Source organism: Coturnix japonica, chromosome 3, assembly GCF_001577835.2.
Source record: "Coturnix japonica isolate 7356 chromosome 3, Coturnix japonica 2.1, whole genome shotgun sequence".
In the NCBI taxonomy this organism is placed as follows: Eukaryota; Metazoa; Chordata; class Aves; order Galliformes; family Phasianidae; genus Coturnix; species Coturnix japonica.
In genome coordinates, this window is record NC_029518.1 from 61,046,023 (window position 1) to 61,063,919 (window position 17,897).

Sequence of the window (17,897 nt, forward strand, 5' to 3'; positions counted from 1 at the left end):
AGTCCATCACTCCTAGTATATTTGCTGTACAGAAGAGGACTTAGCATGTGTAAGAACAAAGAAATGGTTCTGCATGCAGCTCAGTGGCAGGCTGGGTTGTCTTGGGCACTGTGAGCAATCTTTCCAAGCTCTGCAGAGCTCTGGGATCTACAGAGATGTTGAAACATTGCTGCGCTAAGCAGAGTTTAAGTGTATAACCAAGCACTCATCAGTAGTGTTTGGAAGCCCTCAGTGCCCACCCTGGGGCTCCTCAGAGCTGCCTCTTCTACTGGGTGCAGGGCAGGGATGGTCCTCAGGGGGCAGGCAGCTCCCTGCTGGGCCCACAGGGACCTGGAGCAATCGTGGGTGGAGAATAATTGGGTTTTTTTAACTGCCATAATTAGATAAATGATGTGGGATAGCCTTCTAGGATTATGCTGCTTCATTTTTGTGCTTTTTTGCCAAGATAATGTTCTACATGAGTTGATAAATCCTATGGTATTGCTGTACTTGGCTCTGTATATTAAATACAGAGATGGAATCAATCAGGCTCGAGGAACTGAGAACCTTACAACATCAAGATAGGTCAGAAGATGCTAGGAGGAATGCAGCTTTATAGGCATATGGATTTTTGTCCTAATGAAGGTCTGATGGCTTTCCCAAGCTCACAAACTTAGATAAATATCACGCGTTGTGTGGTTCACAGTTAGACCATGGAAACTGAAAGTAACACGACTGATATTTGTTTTCCCGTCTGCTGCTCTGTTAAGACATGTGCCTTACAGTGCAAAGTGTCTGAAAGCCACAAAACGCTTCCCCAAACTGCTCTTACTGATTTAAGGGTCCCTGAATCTCTAGGAGTGCTTCCTATATTCGTTTGGTACCGTTTCATTTGATTTTATCTGACTTTAATAATCAAACTCTAGAAAAACAGCTGAGAATCTGGAAGCGTGTTGGATGATGTGACATTCTTTCACTGCATTCTGTCCTTGTCACTTGTAGGTTTTTATGGCAGGACACTGGCACCGCATCTGAGGCTATTTTGGGGGTCAAATGCAGTTCTAATGAAACAGGGAACTAATCCACATAGAGATGATTCAGCCGGCCTCCTCTTGCTTTGAAGGGGCGCATTTGCATTGTGTGAAAGGTTTTGTTTGCAGTAGATTGCCCGGAGTGATAAGGCAACTTCCATCCATGTAGGACAGGCGTTCCAGCAGCATCTTCACACAAACAGTGGTGAAGAACAGCCTGACAGCATTCCAAATAGTGTAGCAAATAAGGTATTGCATTATCTCCTTGCTCTTAATTGGATCAATTACAAGGACTTGGAGATGCAGACAGTTCCCAAGGGTGAATTTTCTCTCAAGCAAGAAAGGTTATTTGTCTCCTTAAATCCTTCATCTCAGGTAGAAAGTGCCTGAGAAAGAGCAAAATGGATCCCAGCCCCAAGTGTGTGAAATGCCATGGGTGTTTCTGTGGCCTGGCAGTCTGGAGAGACCAGGGACCTCTGTAGGCTAAACCTGGTCAGCTATATGTTTCATTTAAGAAAAGGAAAATGTTATAAACTCCAACTACCCTCTTTTACTAAAGTAAAGTGAGGGGAGGTTAAATCTCAAAGTTTATTTACTCCTGAGAGAGTGTGCAGGGCAGTTGGCCTGTAGAAGAGCCCATATTTCTGACATGGAACGTTCACAGCGAGCCAGGCAAACAACTCCTGTAGCTCAGTTGCTGTTTATCAGCATCAGAGGAGCTGTGTACATTCACACACACACACACACAAAAAAAGGGAAAGAATAATCTAGTCAGGCATTCTTTCAATCTGTTAAGCTTTAATCTGCCTATTTGGAGTAGTCTTAGAAACCATAAATCTGTTTTTGTCTTTGCCAAAGCCTGAATAATCTCAAGATCTCAACTTCTTGTAGCTCCCTAAATTAAACCTCATACTCTGCTACCTAATAGCTGCAGAAGGGGAGGTTAAGGGAGGGAAAGAACAGAACAACGTGGTTTAGAGATGAGAGCTGTAGCAATCTTAAAGGCAGAACAAGCTAGAAGAACAACTGGTCTAAGAGTCCTGAGTGGCCAACCAAGTAGTTCAGAGAACAGATAAAGCCACTGGAGTTGCTGGAGCATGGCGGGTTGGAGTCGGTCAGATGTGAGAGCAGCTCAGAGGTGACAACTGAGCCTTGCAGCCCTAAAGACTATAAGATGGAACACTTCTGTGTGCTGCTCCGAACCTGCCACTCAGCATGGCCCATTTTCAGCCCTTTTTCCTCCTAAACAACTGGTTTTTGTCCCTGCTCTAAGGGTGTCAGGTGCTGTGGCGTTCCTCAGAGCTGGTTCCTTTTGACACACACAGTGAGAATTTAGACTTATGTTTATCTATCAAATGCAGTTGACCCTCCTCCCCGGAGTTATGTACCACTCCTAATAACAGAGTGCATGTTTTGAAGACTGACAGATCAGAACGTTAAGATTATATAAAAAGGAATGCTTTGAAATTCTGATCATTTTTGCTTGACCCGTTGATGGAACGAGATATTCTTCTATTTAATTTCAATCCTTTCATCGCTGTAATGAACGGTTTAATTGCTACGCCTCCCCTGCTGTTATCGCGATAAACATTTCTGCTATTTTAGAAAGAAGTAAATAACAAAAGGGATAGGGGAGATGAGGAGCAGTTTGCTATGAAAAGGGCAGTGGCTGTGGACGGGCAGGAACGAGAGGAATCCACTAAGCAGCTGTGGGGCTGCTTAGTCACAGCTGAAGCACCAGGTGAGCTCATCGCGGCGCAGGCTTAGGTGGGGCTGTGCCAGCTCTTCTGCTGGCTGAGGAGATCATTGCCCCCATGCTTTTATTCCTGCTGCTCTGCTAGAAGTCACTGTCCCCTGGGATATCTAAGAACTAATTCATTTACCTCAGAGTAGCAGGGAACCACTTGTTTTTAGTGCTAGGTTCTTTGTGGGGAAGAATCGTCTGATCATCCTCAGAGATACTGATGTGATACGTGGGTCTTTGCAGTAACAGGCATTTAAGTGCTCCTGCTTGGATAGCTTTTCTGTGGAAAGAATGTAAGATGCTGGTTTGCCAGTTCTTCAGAGCCATCTGTTTGTGCTGAACTTTACTCCAAAAGTCACTGTTAGGCTGAAATGGCACCACTCTCCAGTGACAGAGAGGTTGTGGATGCCCCGTCCTTGGAGGTGTTCAAGGCCAGGTTGGACGGGGCTCTGGGCAACCTGATCTAGTAAGGGTGTATGTTTGGTGGCCCTGCCAGGCAGGGGGGTTGGAACTACATGATCCTTGAGGTCCCTTCCAACCCGGGTCATTCTGTGACTCTGTGATCCTGCTTCAGGGACATACCTGGGCATGAGCAGAGCTTGCAGACCCAGGCTCTATGGGAGAGCTTTAAGAACACCCTTATTTGTTTGTGGCAGCTGCGCGACTTCCCCTTTGTGCATGCTTGTTCTGACATGTCCGCGTCTCCATCTCTCCTGATGCTGTTTGGTCGGGAGGAGAAGTCCCTGGGATGGCAGCAGAGAACGATCTGCATCTGCCGTGCTCCTCATCCAGGTGCTGCCGCGGAGCGACGGGTACTTCGCGGTGCACACGGGGCGGGGCGGGCCGGGGTTGCCCCGCCCGTTGAGGAGGGCGGCCCGTTGGCGTTGTGCGGTGCGGCAGAGCCGAACTGTAGGGCAGAGCCGAACGGGGCTGTACGGAGCGAGGTGGAGGCCCGGCCCTTGGAGCCGGTATGAGGCTGGGCAGGTCGGGCCCCCAGCAGCAGGTACGGAGGGTTGGGGGGATGTAGCCTCGCGCTTCTCGAGATGAGCAGCGTTATCTCAGGGAAGGGATAACTGCTCCTGGGAGTCCGCTTTGGGAGCTCCTTCAGTTCTGCAGGACGGGGCTTGTATCGTACCGCGGTCGGTGGGGCCGTGTCGGTGCATGTGCGGGCATGTCTGCTGCCGGGCTGTGCCGCGGGGCGGGGGGATGCGGAGCTTTCTGCCGTCGTACCGACTTCGTTGTGCTCCGAGATGTGGCAGCTTTAGGGTGGATGCTTTAGGGGTAGGTAAATGAATGGAATAGGGAAAACAGGCGGTGCTGTCAAGCGCCGTCTTTAGAAATGCTATAGGGGGGGCTGGGGGATGTTTTCTTTGCCGTTTGAAAGACAAGGAGTTGCAGTATTTAATCCATTCTCTCTTTGCTTCCGGATGTGTTTATTTCCCAAAGCTGCCCGTCTGCTAAGGGAGCCCCCCGGGGCTGCCATGTCGGCACAACCCAAAGTGCGGCTTTCAGGCCAGTCAGCCCGGAGATGATAAGAGGGTACGGGGAGATCGAAACAGCAGCTTATCTTTAGAGGCGAGGGAAACTCCGGCTCCGTGGCCCGCCCATGGCACAGCACGGAACGGACAGCGAGGGCTTCCTGAGCCTTAAGAGATGATTCCCTGCTCCTTGGAGATGTCAGGGAGATGCAGCGTTTGATGCTGGTGCTGACTGTACGTGAAGAGAGCGGGTTGTTAGTTCAGGGCAGCCTGAACGTTGTGCATCCTGGTCAGCACTGAGAATTTGCGCTTCAGTGGCCATCGCTACTGATGCTCCTTTTGAAGAGGTTCGGAACCAAAACTGATGATGTTCTGTTCCCAGCAGTGCTGAGGCGCGTTGTTCTTCAGGTATCAGATACACCCCTTAAACGTTTGCCATTCGGTTTTCCATCTGAAGACTTTTTTTCAGTGTGTTAGCACTGCTGTTCCTGACAAGGCATTTCAAAACCTTCCCCGAAAATGGGCTTGATTCACAGTCTTAAAGATACAGAAAAGTTTCTCTTCTCTTGTTTTCCAAATGGGAGATCGTTCCCATGCTGTATCTCACAGGAGTGCTGCACAAATAAAAGAGGTGAGATGCACAGATATGGCGGTAGTGAGGGATGTGGAGATTCAGACATGTCAAGCATCCAGCATATGTGGTCCCAAACAGTGGCAATACGGAGATGTGAACTGCATCACATAAGCCACCAGGGGTGGCATTTCTCTGATCAATGAGGTGATCTCCTCTGGCCTCGCAGCACTGTTATGGCCAAAGCCTCACTTCCTTCCAGTGGTGCCACTTTGGTGTGCAACCAGATGGCCTGGAATCACATTAAAGTCGCTTACGCTTTTGTAATAAGCTGAATAAATAGTGGCTGTTTGCAGTTGCTGCTCAGCCTCGCTTGGCTGAGTGCGGCTTTTGGGGTTGCATTGTTATGGGAAGATTTGGATGCTGCACCCTGCCTTGGCCATGGCATGCCTGGGAATGGGGTAGGCTGGGAGTGGGGCTCCTTGGGCTGAACATGTTTGGAAGAGCAGCTGTAAGCATAGGAATGCAGTATAACTAAGGGGAGAGCCTCTGGGTGCACTCTGAGAGTTACTGCTGTGCTGTTGGTATCGTATGGAGATGCTGAGAGAACTTGGAGGTGTTTTGCAAGGGTGGGAAAAACGTGGCTAAATGCTGATTCTGGGGGGAAAAAGTAGTGGAAAAATGGTTTCTGAAAGGTCTGTTGTAGGAGCAGGTTGCCCAGGGAGGCTGTGGATGTCCCATCCCTGGAGGCATTCAAGGCCAGGCTGGATGTGGCTGTGGGCAGCCTGGTCTGCTGGTTGGTGACCCTGCACATAGCAGGGGGTTGAAAGTGGGTGATCATTGTGGTCCTTTTCAACCCAGGCCGTTCTGTGATTCTATGAGTGACTGTTTTCAGAGGACTTCTGATGGGCCAGAACTTGTACAGCCCCATGGCTGTGGCAGCCAAATGCCCCATATCGAGGTGTATTTATTTCTGCTTTCAGCATTCAGGAGGATTTTTCACCCCCATTTTGCAGGTTGGAAACTGAGGCAGTGAGCCGTGCAGTGTTCACATATCCTTTGCTACGTCCCTACCAGAATGGAGGTGCAGATCCACACTTCCTGAGAGCTGGGCTGGTGCCAGGATCTATGGACCAGAGAGAAAGCAAGGCAACTTCCTCAGCCCCCAAGAAAGCACAGTGTCACCCTGTGGGGGCCGGGAGGTGGGCTGCTTTCAGTTCAGCCTTTCTGATGGAGCCATCACATGCAGTGTGCTCGTTGTAGTTTGGGCTCTTCTCTGGGGCAGAAGAGTAAAATGTACTTGTCAGGAATCAAACTTCAGAGTGTTCCTCTTGGAGTGCCGAAGCTGGCAGATGCTGCAGCCCACCTGCTCAATGGCAGCGTGTGCACGGATGTCTCCTTCACGTCTTCATGTGAGATATCCCTGATTAGTTGGTGCCATAGCAGCTGGGACAAGGAGCTGTACCAGAGCTTTGCAGAGAGGACGTTCTAGATGCCATTCCACAGTGACAAGCGGTCTTGGCAGCTTAGCAAAAGCAGTTTGTGAATGTCAGGACCCTAAGGAGGAAAACTACCTCACGGGCCTCGCAGTCACGTGGAAAGGCGAAGAGGTCGCAGTAGGAGCCATTTGTGGTCTCCATTTATTCTGGTGGAACTGGAGAAATGAGGGCACCTGGCTGGGGACCACTGCAGTCCGATGGGCTTTGGCAGCTCTGACATAGATATGCTCAGATTGTGAGCTTTTGGAAGCTGGTTTTTAATCTTAGGGGAAAGTTCAGGGGATAGTGACTGATTAATAACATCTCTGCTCGTGCAAATAGAAACCTCAGCTAAAGAGAGAAAAAATGCAACTTTGAGTGAGTCTGGGATTTCTTGCTTCTAACAGCCTTTATCTATGTGGGGAAAACGTAGCTAAGTTTGGCAAGCGGCTGTTGGGGGCTCAACAGAGCCTGGAGAGCTGTGGCTGCTCTGCTGTGCCCAAAGTGCCCCAGTGCCATATGTGGGTGCAGCCCCAGCTGGAGCAGGTTTGGGTCTGTGTCGGCTGTGGAGTGGGATGGTGCCAGGGCAGCATGCAGGGAGCAGCCCCTTCCTCTGCCAGCAGCCACTTATCACAAAAAGAAAGCTGGTGGAAACACAGAGCGTGTGCTTTTGGCAGTTCAGGACCTCTTTGAGGTTGTGAAAAAAACGATCCGATGAGGGTTACAGCTGTTTGGCTTCCTGACATGCACAGCACCGCGCTCGTTCTGTATCAGTGGCACAACCACATGGCGGCCGGCTGTGTACTGAACAACGTGTCCTGGACACCCTGCCAAAAATGCTCTGTGCAACTTTGCTGTGAACCAGGTTGGGGCGCATGTGCGTATGTATATTTGTGTATGTTTTCTGCAGCTGACAGGGCCTTTGTTGTTGCACTTCTCTGTTGTGGGAGCAGGGCTGTGAGCTGTAAACAAGTGCGCTCCTTATGAAGCACTTGGAGGAAAATAATTAGCATTTGTACAAGCGGTACCAGTAAAAGTTCCCATGGCAGAGGACCCGAAGTACCCAAATAAGCTCTGCTCTGAATGACATATTCCTTTCTTTCTTGCAACCGCAGCTAAAAGCTGTTTATAACCCAATGCTGAGATGGTGTGTTTTTCTTTTCTAGGAACTCGGCATAAGAATTCCTAGACCACTGGGACACGGACCAAGCAGATTCATCCCAGAGAAGGAGGTGCGGTGGTGTTTTCAAGTACACAATGAACTTTATGCTTTTAAGGAACACTCTTTTAGTAGTAACCCACACTTGGTTTCAAGATAGCTGCCGAACTGCGGAATATTTTCACTTGTGTTCACACTGGGTCCTGGTGAGATTTTGGCCACGGTTCTGATATGCAAAAGCAGTGAGCCCTGGAATGGTTACAAAACATCCTGTTCTGCTGCCTAGCAGTGGAGAAACCCAATACTGTTCTGGGGAGGAGCATCTGTTCCCTTGTTAATGTCTGGACACAGTTTCCTACTGGTCCACGAGGTACCTGCCCCTCTGCTCTGGGGTTAGATTTTCTTGAGCTGCCTCTGCCATTCCAATCGTCTGTCAGACTTTGGAGAGCTGCAGCCGAGCATTTCTGGTGCTGCTCATTGGCTGGTAGGAGGATTTGGAGCAGAGGAAAAGTTGCTGATGTGCCTGTGGTTTCCTAGGAATTCTTGAGCCTTATGCTTCAGTCTCCTTTATTTCTTCCTCACTGTCCTAGCTAGCTTCTCGTTTCCATCCTTTTTCCCTCAGTGAGGTTGTTCCTTTTTGGCTAGCCTGCTGTTTTTATAGAAAGCTTGGATGAATTTGGAGCATTCAAGACAGTGAAGGTGAGAATTAGAAATGAGGAGTCAGTCAGTGTTGCAGGAGAGGAAGCAAAGAGGCAAAAAGTCCCTTTGCTGGTGGTATCAGTGTTTGGCATTTTGTGTGCTGATTTAGTGCTATTAACATCTGTCTCATGTAATTCCTTTCACCGGGGCTCTGGGTGCTGTGGCAATACATTTGTTTACTGTTTCACTGGCGCCCCTGAGACAACATTGCTAATTGTTCTTTCTGTTAAATCAGACCGTTCAAGTGGGAAGCGAAGACGCCATGATGCACACGCTGTTTGCAGACTCTTTCGCTACGCTGGGCCGACTGGACAACGTTACCTTGGTGATGGTTTTCCACCCACAGTATCTGGAAAGCTTTCTGAAAACTCAGCACTATCTGCTGCAGATGGACGGCCCGCTCCCTCTTCATTACCGGCACTACATCGGGATCATGGTATGTTGGAGCACACGGCAGCAAGCAGAAGCAGCTGCTTTGGCAGTTATCTCTGATCTCTTTACTAGCAATTCTTACTGTGTTGTGCACTTTCTCGTTGGTGAGGCATTTCACTAGAAGCTGAGGGGAAGAACAGAGTAGGTTTGTTCCTGTCTGCAGAACAAATTGTTTTGTCAGACTAGTACTTGATGTTCTTGATGTTCAGAGCTTCGGTGCGAATGCAAGGAAGAAAAAAGTGTTATAAAAATATAAACAGTTGCTTACTTTTGGTTTCCTTAGTATCTCAGAAGCTGGTTCTCAAAACAGCCTTTTTTGGGGTGCGTGGTCCATCAGATGCGCCTCCCTCTGACTTCACGGTCCCATCCTGTTTCTGAATATCTGTTCTGAGCAAGTTGTCTGCCCAAAGGGATTGAATTTGTCATTTCCATTCTGACAGTGCAGTGGCATTCACCTGCTGAAGTTAAAGTATTGTTCTGCAGCTTAATTTGATGGGCAGAGCATCACTATTTGAGTAAATGGCACTTTTCTCTGCTGCAAAGCTACCATTTAGTTCTTCTTGCTCCATGTGTTTTTAAACCCACTTTAGTTCTGGCTGGCAAAGATCCATCTAGAAGCACTGTTGTTTCCTCTGCTCTGGAGACCACTGTGCAGTGTGGCACTCTTACTGCAGCAAAGCAGTGAGTCTATGCTTGTACTTCTCCCTGGGTGGAGGCATGTTGCATCTGTGGCCAGCATCATTGGAGTGTATACAGACAAGCAATATTTATGGTGTGAGAACAATCATCAAAACAGGCAGATGTGTCAGTCTTTTTAGTCTCTCCTTTTTCTTTTTTAACTCGATCTTTGAACCCTGCAGTTCTTATTCTGTAGTATTTAGAAGATGACTTACTTTCAGTAATTGCCATTAAAGCACAAACTTACTTTGTATCACAATTGTGATTTCCCTTCTAGGCTGCAGCCAGACATCAGTGCTCTTACCTTGTTAACCTCCACGTGAATGACTTCCTGCATGTTGGTGGAGACCCAAAATGGTTGAATGGCCTGGAAAATGCACCGCAAAAACTGCAAAATTTGGGAGAACTGAACAAAATGTTGGCTCACCGACCCTGGCTTATCACCAAGGAGCATATTGAGGTACATCTTTCACAGAGTAACACGAACCTATGCTTGTTTTTCAGTAAAATGCAGTCACAGATTCTCAGGGCTAAGAGCCAGACAGGATGAGGGATGTTCTGTCCTGACGGTGGCTACTGGAGCAAGTTCTCCTCCCCTGCCCTTCCCTCTCCCCCTAGCACAGAGGAGGCAGGTGCTGGGGCTTGCTCAGTGCTGCCTGCCAGGTGCAAAGTGGGGGAATGACAGCAGGCTTGGGGGTAGGATGCACGCTGTGCCAGGAGGCCCCAAACCTCCCACACTTTCCTGCCTGAAGGGGAAGTGGGGGTTAGAAGCTTCTTGCCAAATGTAGAGCATTCCACCCACAAGGACGAGACAGAGCCCAGCCCTGGTGCTAAGTTTTAACACAGCTGGTTTGCCAGGAGTTGCCAGGGTTTTCCAAGTCTCTAAGGACCAGCAGAAGAAACGTGAAACTCTTGTGGTTGCATCTTCATCAGAGGTGTGAAATTTCAGCACAATTCAGCCTGGCTTTGGTGCAAACCATACGGTGCTAAATAGAAACTGCAGTGGTTTCAGTAGCTGTTTAGGGGCTGGGGAGAAGAATGGAGTCATCTGTGTGTGTGTGTGTGGCTTAACCCCAGGTCACCTGCAGCTGGGACACAGAGCACACTAGTAGCAGCAGAGAGTTAGGAGGCAACTGTGGATACAGGGAAAATAACTTCAGCGGGCAAAGACATGCGCTAATAAATTGGATGGAGGTGGAATCATCTGAACCCTTTTTTAAAGTTAGTGCTTTTGTCTTGCATTATTTTTTAAAGCAACTTCTGAAGACAGAAGAGAACAGCTGGTCCCTGGCAGAGCTGATCCACGCTGTTGTTCTGCTGACACACTACCACTCCCTTGCTTCCTTCACGTTTGGCTGCGGAATCAGCCCAGAGATCGACTGCGAAGGCGGTCACACCTTCAGGCCACCTTCTGTCAGCAACTACTGCTTGTGTGATATCACAAATGGCTACCACGGGGTGGATGACATTCATGCCAGCCCGGCTGCAAGTATTCCGGTAAGTGTCTGTCTGAACAAACAACCTCTTTCAGTAGCAGTAGTTTCTTTGTGAACTGAATACACCGAGGATGCCTTTCTGTTCAGTGAGAGTGGGATGGCTTAGCCTAATCTAGATGAAGAGCAACCAGTTGAAAAGAGACATTTAGGAGGTGCAGAAATGACGCTGCGGGAAGCCACCGAAGGAAGAGACAGAGATACAATCTCTCTGTTGTCGTCTGCTCTTTATGTCTCGTCTGTTTGCTTAACTGAATGACTGCTGCTGACCTCAGCTAGACTGCGATGCATGGCCTGAGCAGCTGTGACCAGGAGTGCTTTTTTCTTTTCCACGTGTACACTGGAAAGTTGGCTCTTCCTTCGAGTGCAGCTTTTGATGCCTTGAGGTGTTTTTGATGCATCACGCACCAGATCTTTCACCATTTTCTGATCCTGTGTCTAAAACAGTGCTTCCTGCCTGCAGCACTGTGCTCACTGATGTGTGCTCGCTTCCAGTTGGTGAGAAGCATGATGTGAGTGTGGTGATATTTTCAGCGTGGGTTCCTTGCGGGGTGAGACTTTGCTGTAACGGTGCAGATGGCATTCAGGTTTTGTCTGATGAGCTTGCTGGTTTTCTGAAGGAGCAAACTGATTGCAAAGGGCAAAGAGGGAAGGGGGAAAACAGCATAAATTGAAGATAATTTCATCTTGCTTTGTACAGGTGGATTTTTACAGAACCAGATATTGAATTAATGGTGTCTTGTGGTGGTGACAAAACAACTCTTGTGAAATAAGATTATGTCCCGCTAGCTGGCCTCTGAGATTTCATTGCATTTACACTTACACTCTGACTGTTCTCCTCCATGATTTCTTCAATATGTGGGCAGAGGAGGGGAAAAAATAACAGTTGGGCAGTAAATTGTGATTACTTCCTCTATCAGAATTTCTGTTACAGCCCCTCGTTTTTCAGTTGCTAAACATCTAGATTAAGTAAGAGAAAATACTTCAATTTTAGTACAACAGCCGCTGGTTTCGAAAAGCTGAGGCTTCTCTTAAAACCTACCAAAACCACCAGGGGTCTGACTGAGAAAAGATGATGACTAAAGGTGAACTCTGAGGTCGGTGCAGATCTCTCTCAAGAGCCGGTTTCCTAGAAAAATCAGTATTTGGAGATGTAAATGCAGGACACAACTGTTTGAATTTTCTGGCTTGATGATTTTCTGCCATACTCGTCAGTTTGTGTTACACAGAGAAATGAAATGTCCGTGTCTCTTTTTCAAGACTACAGAGTCGGTCTGTGAAGTTGAAGCTCTTATGGAGAAAATGAAGCAACTGCAGGAGTGCAGAGATGAAGAGGAAGCCAGCCAGGAGGAGATGGCTACACGTTTTGAAAGAGAGAAGAGAGAAAGCATGTTGGTGTGTTCTTCAGGTAGTGCAATGTGGTGTGTCTGCATGTTTACACTGTTCCAAATTGCTTGAAGACATGCATACCATTGCAGAAGGAAAAAAGGTGTTAGATGTCACAAACACCGTACCATTGCTTTGAAGGGATTGAGATGGGGAGTGCCTTGTTTTCTTCTGGAAATGCTTAAAAAAAAAAAAAAAGCGAAGTAGTGCCAGCACTGAAGATAGGTATGTATGTAGAAGAAGGGAGAAAAAATGCTTGTCTGTAAGAGAGAATCTGGATGTTCTTTAAGGAGCTTCCTCTAGGGAGTCATAGGTGCAGCCATACTAAGCCATACCAAAGATTTTTAATCTGGGTAGTCTGGTGAAACTGTATTTATGTTAAAGAGTACAGAAACTCCCATTTTGCTGTAATAGTTCCAATTCCAGTTTGATGTTACTGAAATTGTGTGGAATTCTGTTTGAAATTAACAGAAGATGAAGAATCGGCGCCAACAAGAGATGTGTCTCGTCACTTTGAGGACACCAGCTATGGTTACAAGGACTTCTCCAGACACGGGATGCACGTGCCCACCTTTCGAGCTCAGGTAAGCAGGATGGAGCTGCTCACAGGACACTTCAAGTGCTCTCCACTTGGTGCACTGTAGTTTACTGCCCCATGGGTGAGAAAGCAAGCAAGCAAACAAAACCCTTACAGTTATCTGCCCTGAGATAAATGACTCTAAAGCACCAGACCTTCACAAGTTCACGTCTGCATTTGTTCTTCTTTTAAGGATTACTCTTGGGAAGACCACGGCTATTCCTTGGTTAATCGTCTTTACCCAGACGTGGGACAGCTACTTGATGAGAAGTTTCACATTGCTTATAATCTGACTTACAACACAATGGCCATGCACAAAGACGTGGATACCTCAATGCTAAGACGAGCTATTTGGAACTACATTCATTGTATGTTTGGAATAAGGTCAGTTTGATTCCTTTGTTCTTACATACGTCAGATTTGCTAATACTGGCTTTTTTTTTCTAACTGAAGCAGAGCTCTTATTAAGCAAATATGTGTGTGTTTGCTTGCTTTTTTGTTCTCTTTTTAAACATCCAATAGTGGTACAAATTACACATGTATGTAGGAAGCTACAAAGAAAAAAATGCAAGTGAAATAAGTGCTGCTTGAAAATGAAAGTGTGTTTCTTTCAATTCCAAACAGATACGATGATTACGACTATGGTGAAATTAATCAGTTGTTGGACCGCAGCTTTAAAGTTTATATCAAGACTGTGGTTTGCACTCCCGAAAAGACCACAAAAAGAATGTATGATAGCTTCTGGAGGCAGTTTGAACACTCTGAGAAGGTACAGTGCGCGTTCGTTCTGAAGGGTGGGGGTGGGAGATCTGTTAACCCTGCTACCAGCGCACCTACCCAGACAGCATTTGGCTAACAGCGGTACTGGGCTTCCGCTTGGATTCCCAGACTGAAGTAATTTTCATGATGAACGTTTGCTAGATAACAGCTTAACTCCTTGTGAAAATAGCTGAGATACTCAGTTATAATAGGGGTACTATACGACTTACTTAAAGGTGGAAGAAAAATAGTTCATATCATTTTTTTTGTTACATTTACAAGCTTTCAAGCACACAAACCCTTCTTTAAAGCCCCAAACTTCACATCTCCGTGCCCAAACCCAAGGCCTGTACACATACACAGTAGCCGTTCCCACACCATCCTTATGGAAGTGCTGCCAGGGCAGCCAGGCACAGCCATTACGTGTGGAAACAAACATTTCTCACCCCCCACCACCGCATGGCTCTTTATCACCCCTCCGCAGAAGTGCAGTGCTTGCACTGAGAGATGGGCTGGGCAACTCAGATTCTTGCCTCTGGTAGCAGCTGGGAGCCTCTCCCTCAGCAGAAGCAAAAGTTGTATGGCATGTTAAAGATTTCCCCTGTGCTTCACTGCTGCTTCCCACCCCCTCATTGTCCAGGCAATAATTACCTGTGTCTAATTAGCTGTGTGTTTCTCTCTCTGACCCACAGGGGCAAACGACCTTACCACCTCTTCCTTTGCTAACAACCCCCTCCGCTCCACAGGTACCAACCACCCTTTTGCCTTCAACTAATTAACTAAATCAAGCTAAACTTCCACAGTCATTTCCAAGCTGCACGTAGTCAGCTACTGCTGAAGGGCTTCTGTGCTTGAAAGCTTGTCTGTTTTTTTCCAGCTAAAGCAGTTGGCCTAACTACAGGTTACCCACATCTTCTTACCGCCCTGGCCCTACTTGAACCACCCCCCACCCCATGCCCCACTGCTGAGTTGCGCTGCAGCAGTGGAGCACCTCTTAAATCTTTCCTCCTGCAGCAAGCTTTACTGATAGAACTAATGTAGTTTCCTGGGTAGCTGAAGCACGCAAAGCTCTCCCCCACTGCTAAGGCAAAAGCTAATCTGAAAACCACAGCCCCACAGACTTCCTCTTCCTGAAGTACGTTTCTGTGAGCACTGTGCTCAAGAGTGACTTCTTTTCCTTCTGAAAGGTCCATGTAAATTTGCTTCTGGTAGAAGCTCGGATGCAAGCCGAACTACTTTATGCTCTGAGAGCTATTACTCGCTATATGACCTGATGTCTCCGGCTGCCTGTCGACGCTGGAATGTTCCACAGCTGCAGTATGGCAGAGGAAGATACGAAGCCTCAGGACCAATGGTAGCTATAAATTAAGATGCCCGTTGTGCCATAACTCCCTTAGTTTCAGCTCTTTCCACTTTTGGAATGTCACTGCTGCCACGGGGCAGCAAACGCTTGGCAGTTGAAAAGACGGGGCTGTGCTGAAGTGCTGCCCGATGGGGGCGGTTTGGCTTCAGCCAGCACGGGACGCTCTATGGACTCGTGGCAATATCGCAAACCATAGCTATATAGATCTTGTAAGGCAAATGCAACAGGAGTTGGAGCGTGAAAAGAAGTGGGACTTGACGACATTTGCTTTCCCCACGAGAATAATTTTAGAAAAATCTCGATGCTGCTATTTGTGCTGGTGGAGCAAACAGAGGCTGTTCCAGCTGAGCTCAAAGTGAAAGCGAGCACTGCTATTGTCTGAGCCTTTATCGCGCGTGGTTTCCAAAAAGCCTTGTTATTTAGATTGATTTTGAATCAGAACTACACCTCCTCTGTCCACACCGATGATCTGAAAGATAGCAGTTCATTTTCTCAACTAGTTTAGCCTTAAAGATGCTGTAGGACGTTTGTTCGGCGTCATTTGGTGAGCTCCAAAGTGCAATGGTCTTCCTATGGAAAGAACAGGACGTGGTCCTTAGAGCTTTGTGCATATCTGACCGTGTCCGATGTCGCGCAGCCCCTCCTCCTGCTTCTCCAGGGTGAGCTGATCCCTGCTCAGGGGCTGCCACATGGGATGGGAATGTTGTTCTAGGCTGCCAAACAGTCCTACTGCGTTACATGCCCAACGCTGGTCTTACTGATTTTTTGCAGTTGCTTAAATAACTAGGCTAAAAACCATCTATTTTTAGTAAATTCAAAACATGATTAAAATGCTGACATTTAATATACAGTGGTTTTGGAGAACACATGAATACTTTTGTATGAGTGTGAATTGCTTTTTAAATATGTCAGTATTATTGGTCTTTTTTTAAATAAAGATAACAACTTTTTCCTCCTGGTGTTTTTGCGTGGTTTAGCTTTGCGTTTCTGCTCTTCCTGGTTTAGACTGGTTTTAAAGTGCTTGAAACGGTAACGGAGCAGTGGTTCAGAAAGTGACAAACCATGGCTTTTCCAAGTCTAAACCAGGGGGGAGGTAAAGTTTAAAAAATGAAGTTCTTCACTATTCATGAAGACCTGCCATCCATCTGCCCGCCATCCTCCCTCCTTCTTTCCCTTAGTTCTCTACCTGCTATTCAGGCGTGCTCTGCTCTATGGGGTTTTCTGTTTCCTCACAGGTTTATCTCACAGCTGGGCAATGTGTCCAGTAGGATACTGGGAGAGAGGGATCCAAAGGCATCACAGAAAGTCACAGAGCTGTGACAAACTGCTTTGGACGCACTCCCACAGCTGTGATGGGGTTCTAGTAACCTCGTGTGTCAAAACTTACAGTAGTAAGGCAGGAAACAAATGGAGGTACCCAGTCCCACCAGTAGAACTGAGCTAGCTCAGACTGGTTTCTGCTGCTGCAGGACATTCTGACAGCAGTTTTAGGCTTGTAGTCCAAGAAGCTGAAATATCTGAAATGATCTAGGGGAGAAAGATTAATAAACTGTCAAAAATGGTGACTAACAGGAAGCATCTGCTGTTTCCTCTTCACTAAAAATACAGGATTTCTAACGTTCCAAAAACAGAGCAAAACTTTCCTGTCTAAAAATCACAAAACTAAGCTGTGACTAAAGACGTATCAAAAAAAAAAGGTGTCTTCCCACTTTGGGAATTGATTTTCTGCAGCATCTGTTGCTCCTGGTGATCATTTGTTGGCTCAGAGGTAAACACGCAGGCTTCCATGAAGCCTCACCTGTCCATTTCCAGCCACAAGCTGGATATGCAGGCGCCCTCTTCCTTTTCAAAGAGCAAATTGTGTGTATGCACAGAGCTTCTTCCTGCCACACTTTCAAACAGTGCTCACAGCTGATCCTAACTCCACACAGAGCCGCTCACCTGAGAGTAAGGGGTCTGAAAACATTTGGGTTTTCCCATGAATGGTGTTCAAGGCATTTGAGGTTTTAAGAACAAGAGGAGCAAGGCTGTTAAGAGGCAAGGAAGAAACCGCGACACCTCTGCAAATACTAATCTGTGAGTGGCTGCTGTGGGCTGTCAGCCCTGAGCAGCTCCTGCAGTGCCTCAGCCCATAGCCATGGAGTGCAGCAGCTTCTGTGCATGCAGGAACAATATACCTCAGTGCTCCCCACACACTGTGGGCGCATAGTGGCAGCAACGCAACTCACTCCAAAAGATGTAGGTGGGGGAAGCTGTTCAAAAGGCCATGGACAGAGACTGGCTGTGGCCTTCCTCCCAGGACAGCATCAGCACACCCGGTCTGTGCGAGCAGGAGGGGTGGGAGCTAACAGGTGGCTGCCTGCATGGGCCCACATGAAGCACTAATAAAATAAACAACAAAGCCAGCATTTTCTTCTCAATCTCCACTTACTTATAGGAATGTGACAGTCTCATCTGCCCATGGGCAATTCACAGTCCTCCCTAGCAGCCCCTGGCTTTATATCTTCAGAGTTTCAGTTCAAATTCACACGTGTGCATGAGAACACACTCTCCCAAGGCAGAAAAAATAACCAGTGCAAGAGGCTGTGTGCTTGTTCTCTAAAATAGAAATGGCTCCTTAAATCACAAGAGAATCCCTGCATTGAGGTTTGTCATAAACACAACCACATGGTAGAGGATGCTATAAAAATACACCAAAAATTCAGCATTCTGGGGCTTGCAGTTATTAAGAGTTTTGCTTAGAAAAAGACACAGACCTGTGAGGCTCCACGGGTGCTCTGAGGCCTCAGCTGTCCTCTGCCAGCCTTAGCATTACAATGTGCCTCTTCCTGAGTGTCACAGAACAAAGATGGGGACAGAGGTAACACCCGTGGGCTGTCCCAGCTTCCCCCTCCAGTTTGGGACATCCCGTTCTGCTGTGCTATAGGACACCCTAAACTGCTGAACTACTTGAACTTGAACTACTGCAATAACTCGCATTTACTGAAATAACTAACATTTTCTTTGAACTAATTTTAATTGCCTACATTTCTGCCATCACAAGGACTTGAGCAAGAGGTCTGTTTCAGGG

At 47.3% G+C, this 17,897-nt stretch overlaps 1 protein-coding gene across 7 annotated transcripts in view; it reads left to right on the forward strand.

The window, feature by feature from the left end:
• The window catches only part of SESN1 (sestrin 1), a 58,740-nt gene extending 42,954 nt beyond the window's left edge, over positions 1 to 15,786 (forward strand). For 3 of the 7 annotated variants that reach the window (XM_015858663.2, XM_015858667.1, XM_015858665.2), the window contains exons 2-11: positions 7,448 to 7,513; positions 8,375 to 8,575; positions 9,527 to 9,709; positions 10,504 to 10,746; positions 12,003 to 12,150; positions 12,600 to 12,712; positions 12,899 to 13,089; positions 13,330 to 13,474; positions 14,157 to 14,210; positions 14,652 to 15,786. In XM_015858663.2, the coding sequence (XP_015714149.1) occupies positions 7,448 to 7,513; positions 8,375 to 8,575; positions 9,527 to 9,709; positions 10,504 to 10,746; positions 12,003 to 12,150; positions 12,600 to 12,712; positions 12,899 to 13,089; positions 13,330 to 13,474; positions 14,157 to 14,210; positions 14,652 to 14,738 (1,431 nt within the window). In that variant the 3' untranslated portion in view covers positions 14,739 to 15,786. Of the gene's footprint in view, positions 1 to 3,633; positions 3,758 to 7,447; positions 7,514 to 7,903; positions 7,925 to 8,020; positions 8,140 to 8,374; positions 8,576 to 9,526; positions 9,710 to 10,503; positions 10,747 to 12,002; positions 12,151 to 12,599; positions 12,713 to 12,898; positions 13,090 to 13,329; positions 13,475 to 14,156; positions 14,211 to 14,651 lie in introns of those variants that run through there. The other 4 variants (XM_015858666.2, XM_032443226.1, XM_015858668.2 and 1 more) reach the window with 4 other exon arrangements.
• The last annotated feature ends 2,111 nt before the right edge of the window (positions 15,787 to 17,897 follow it).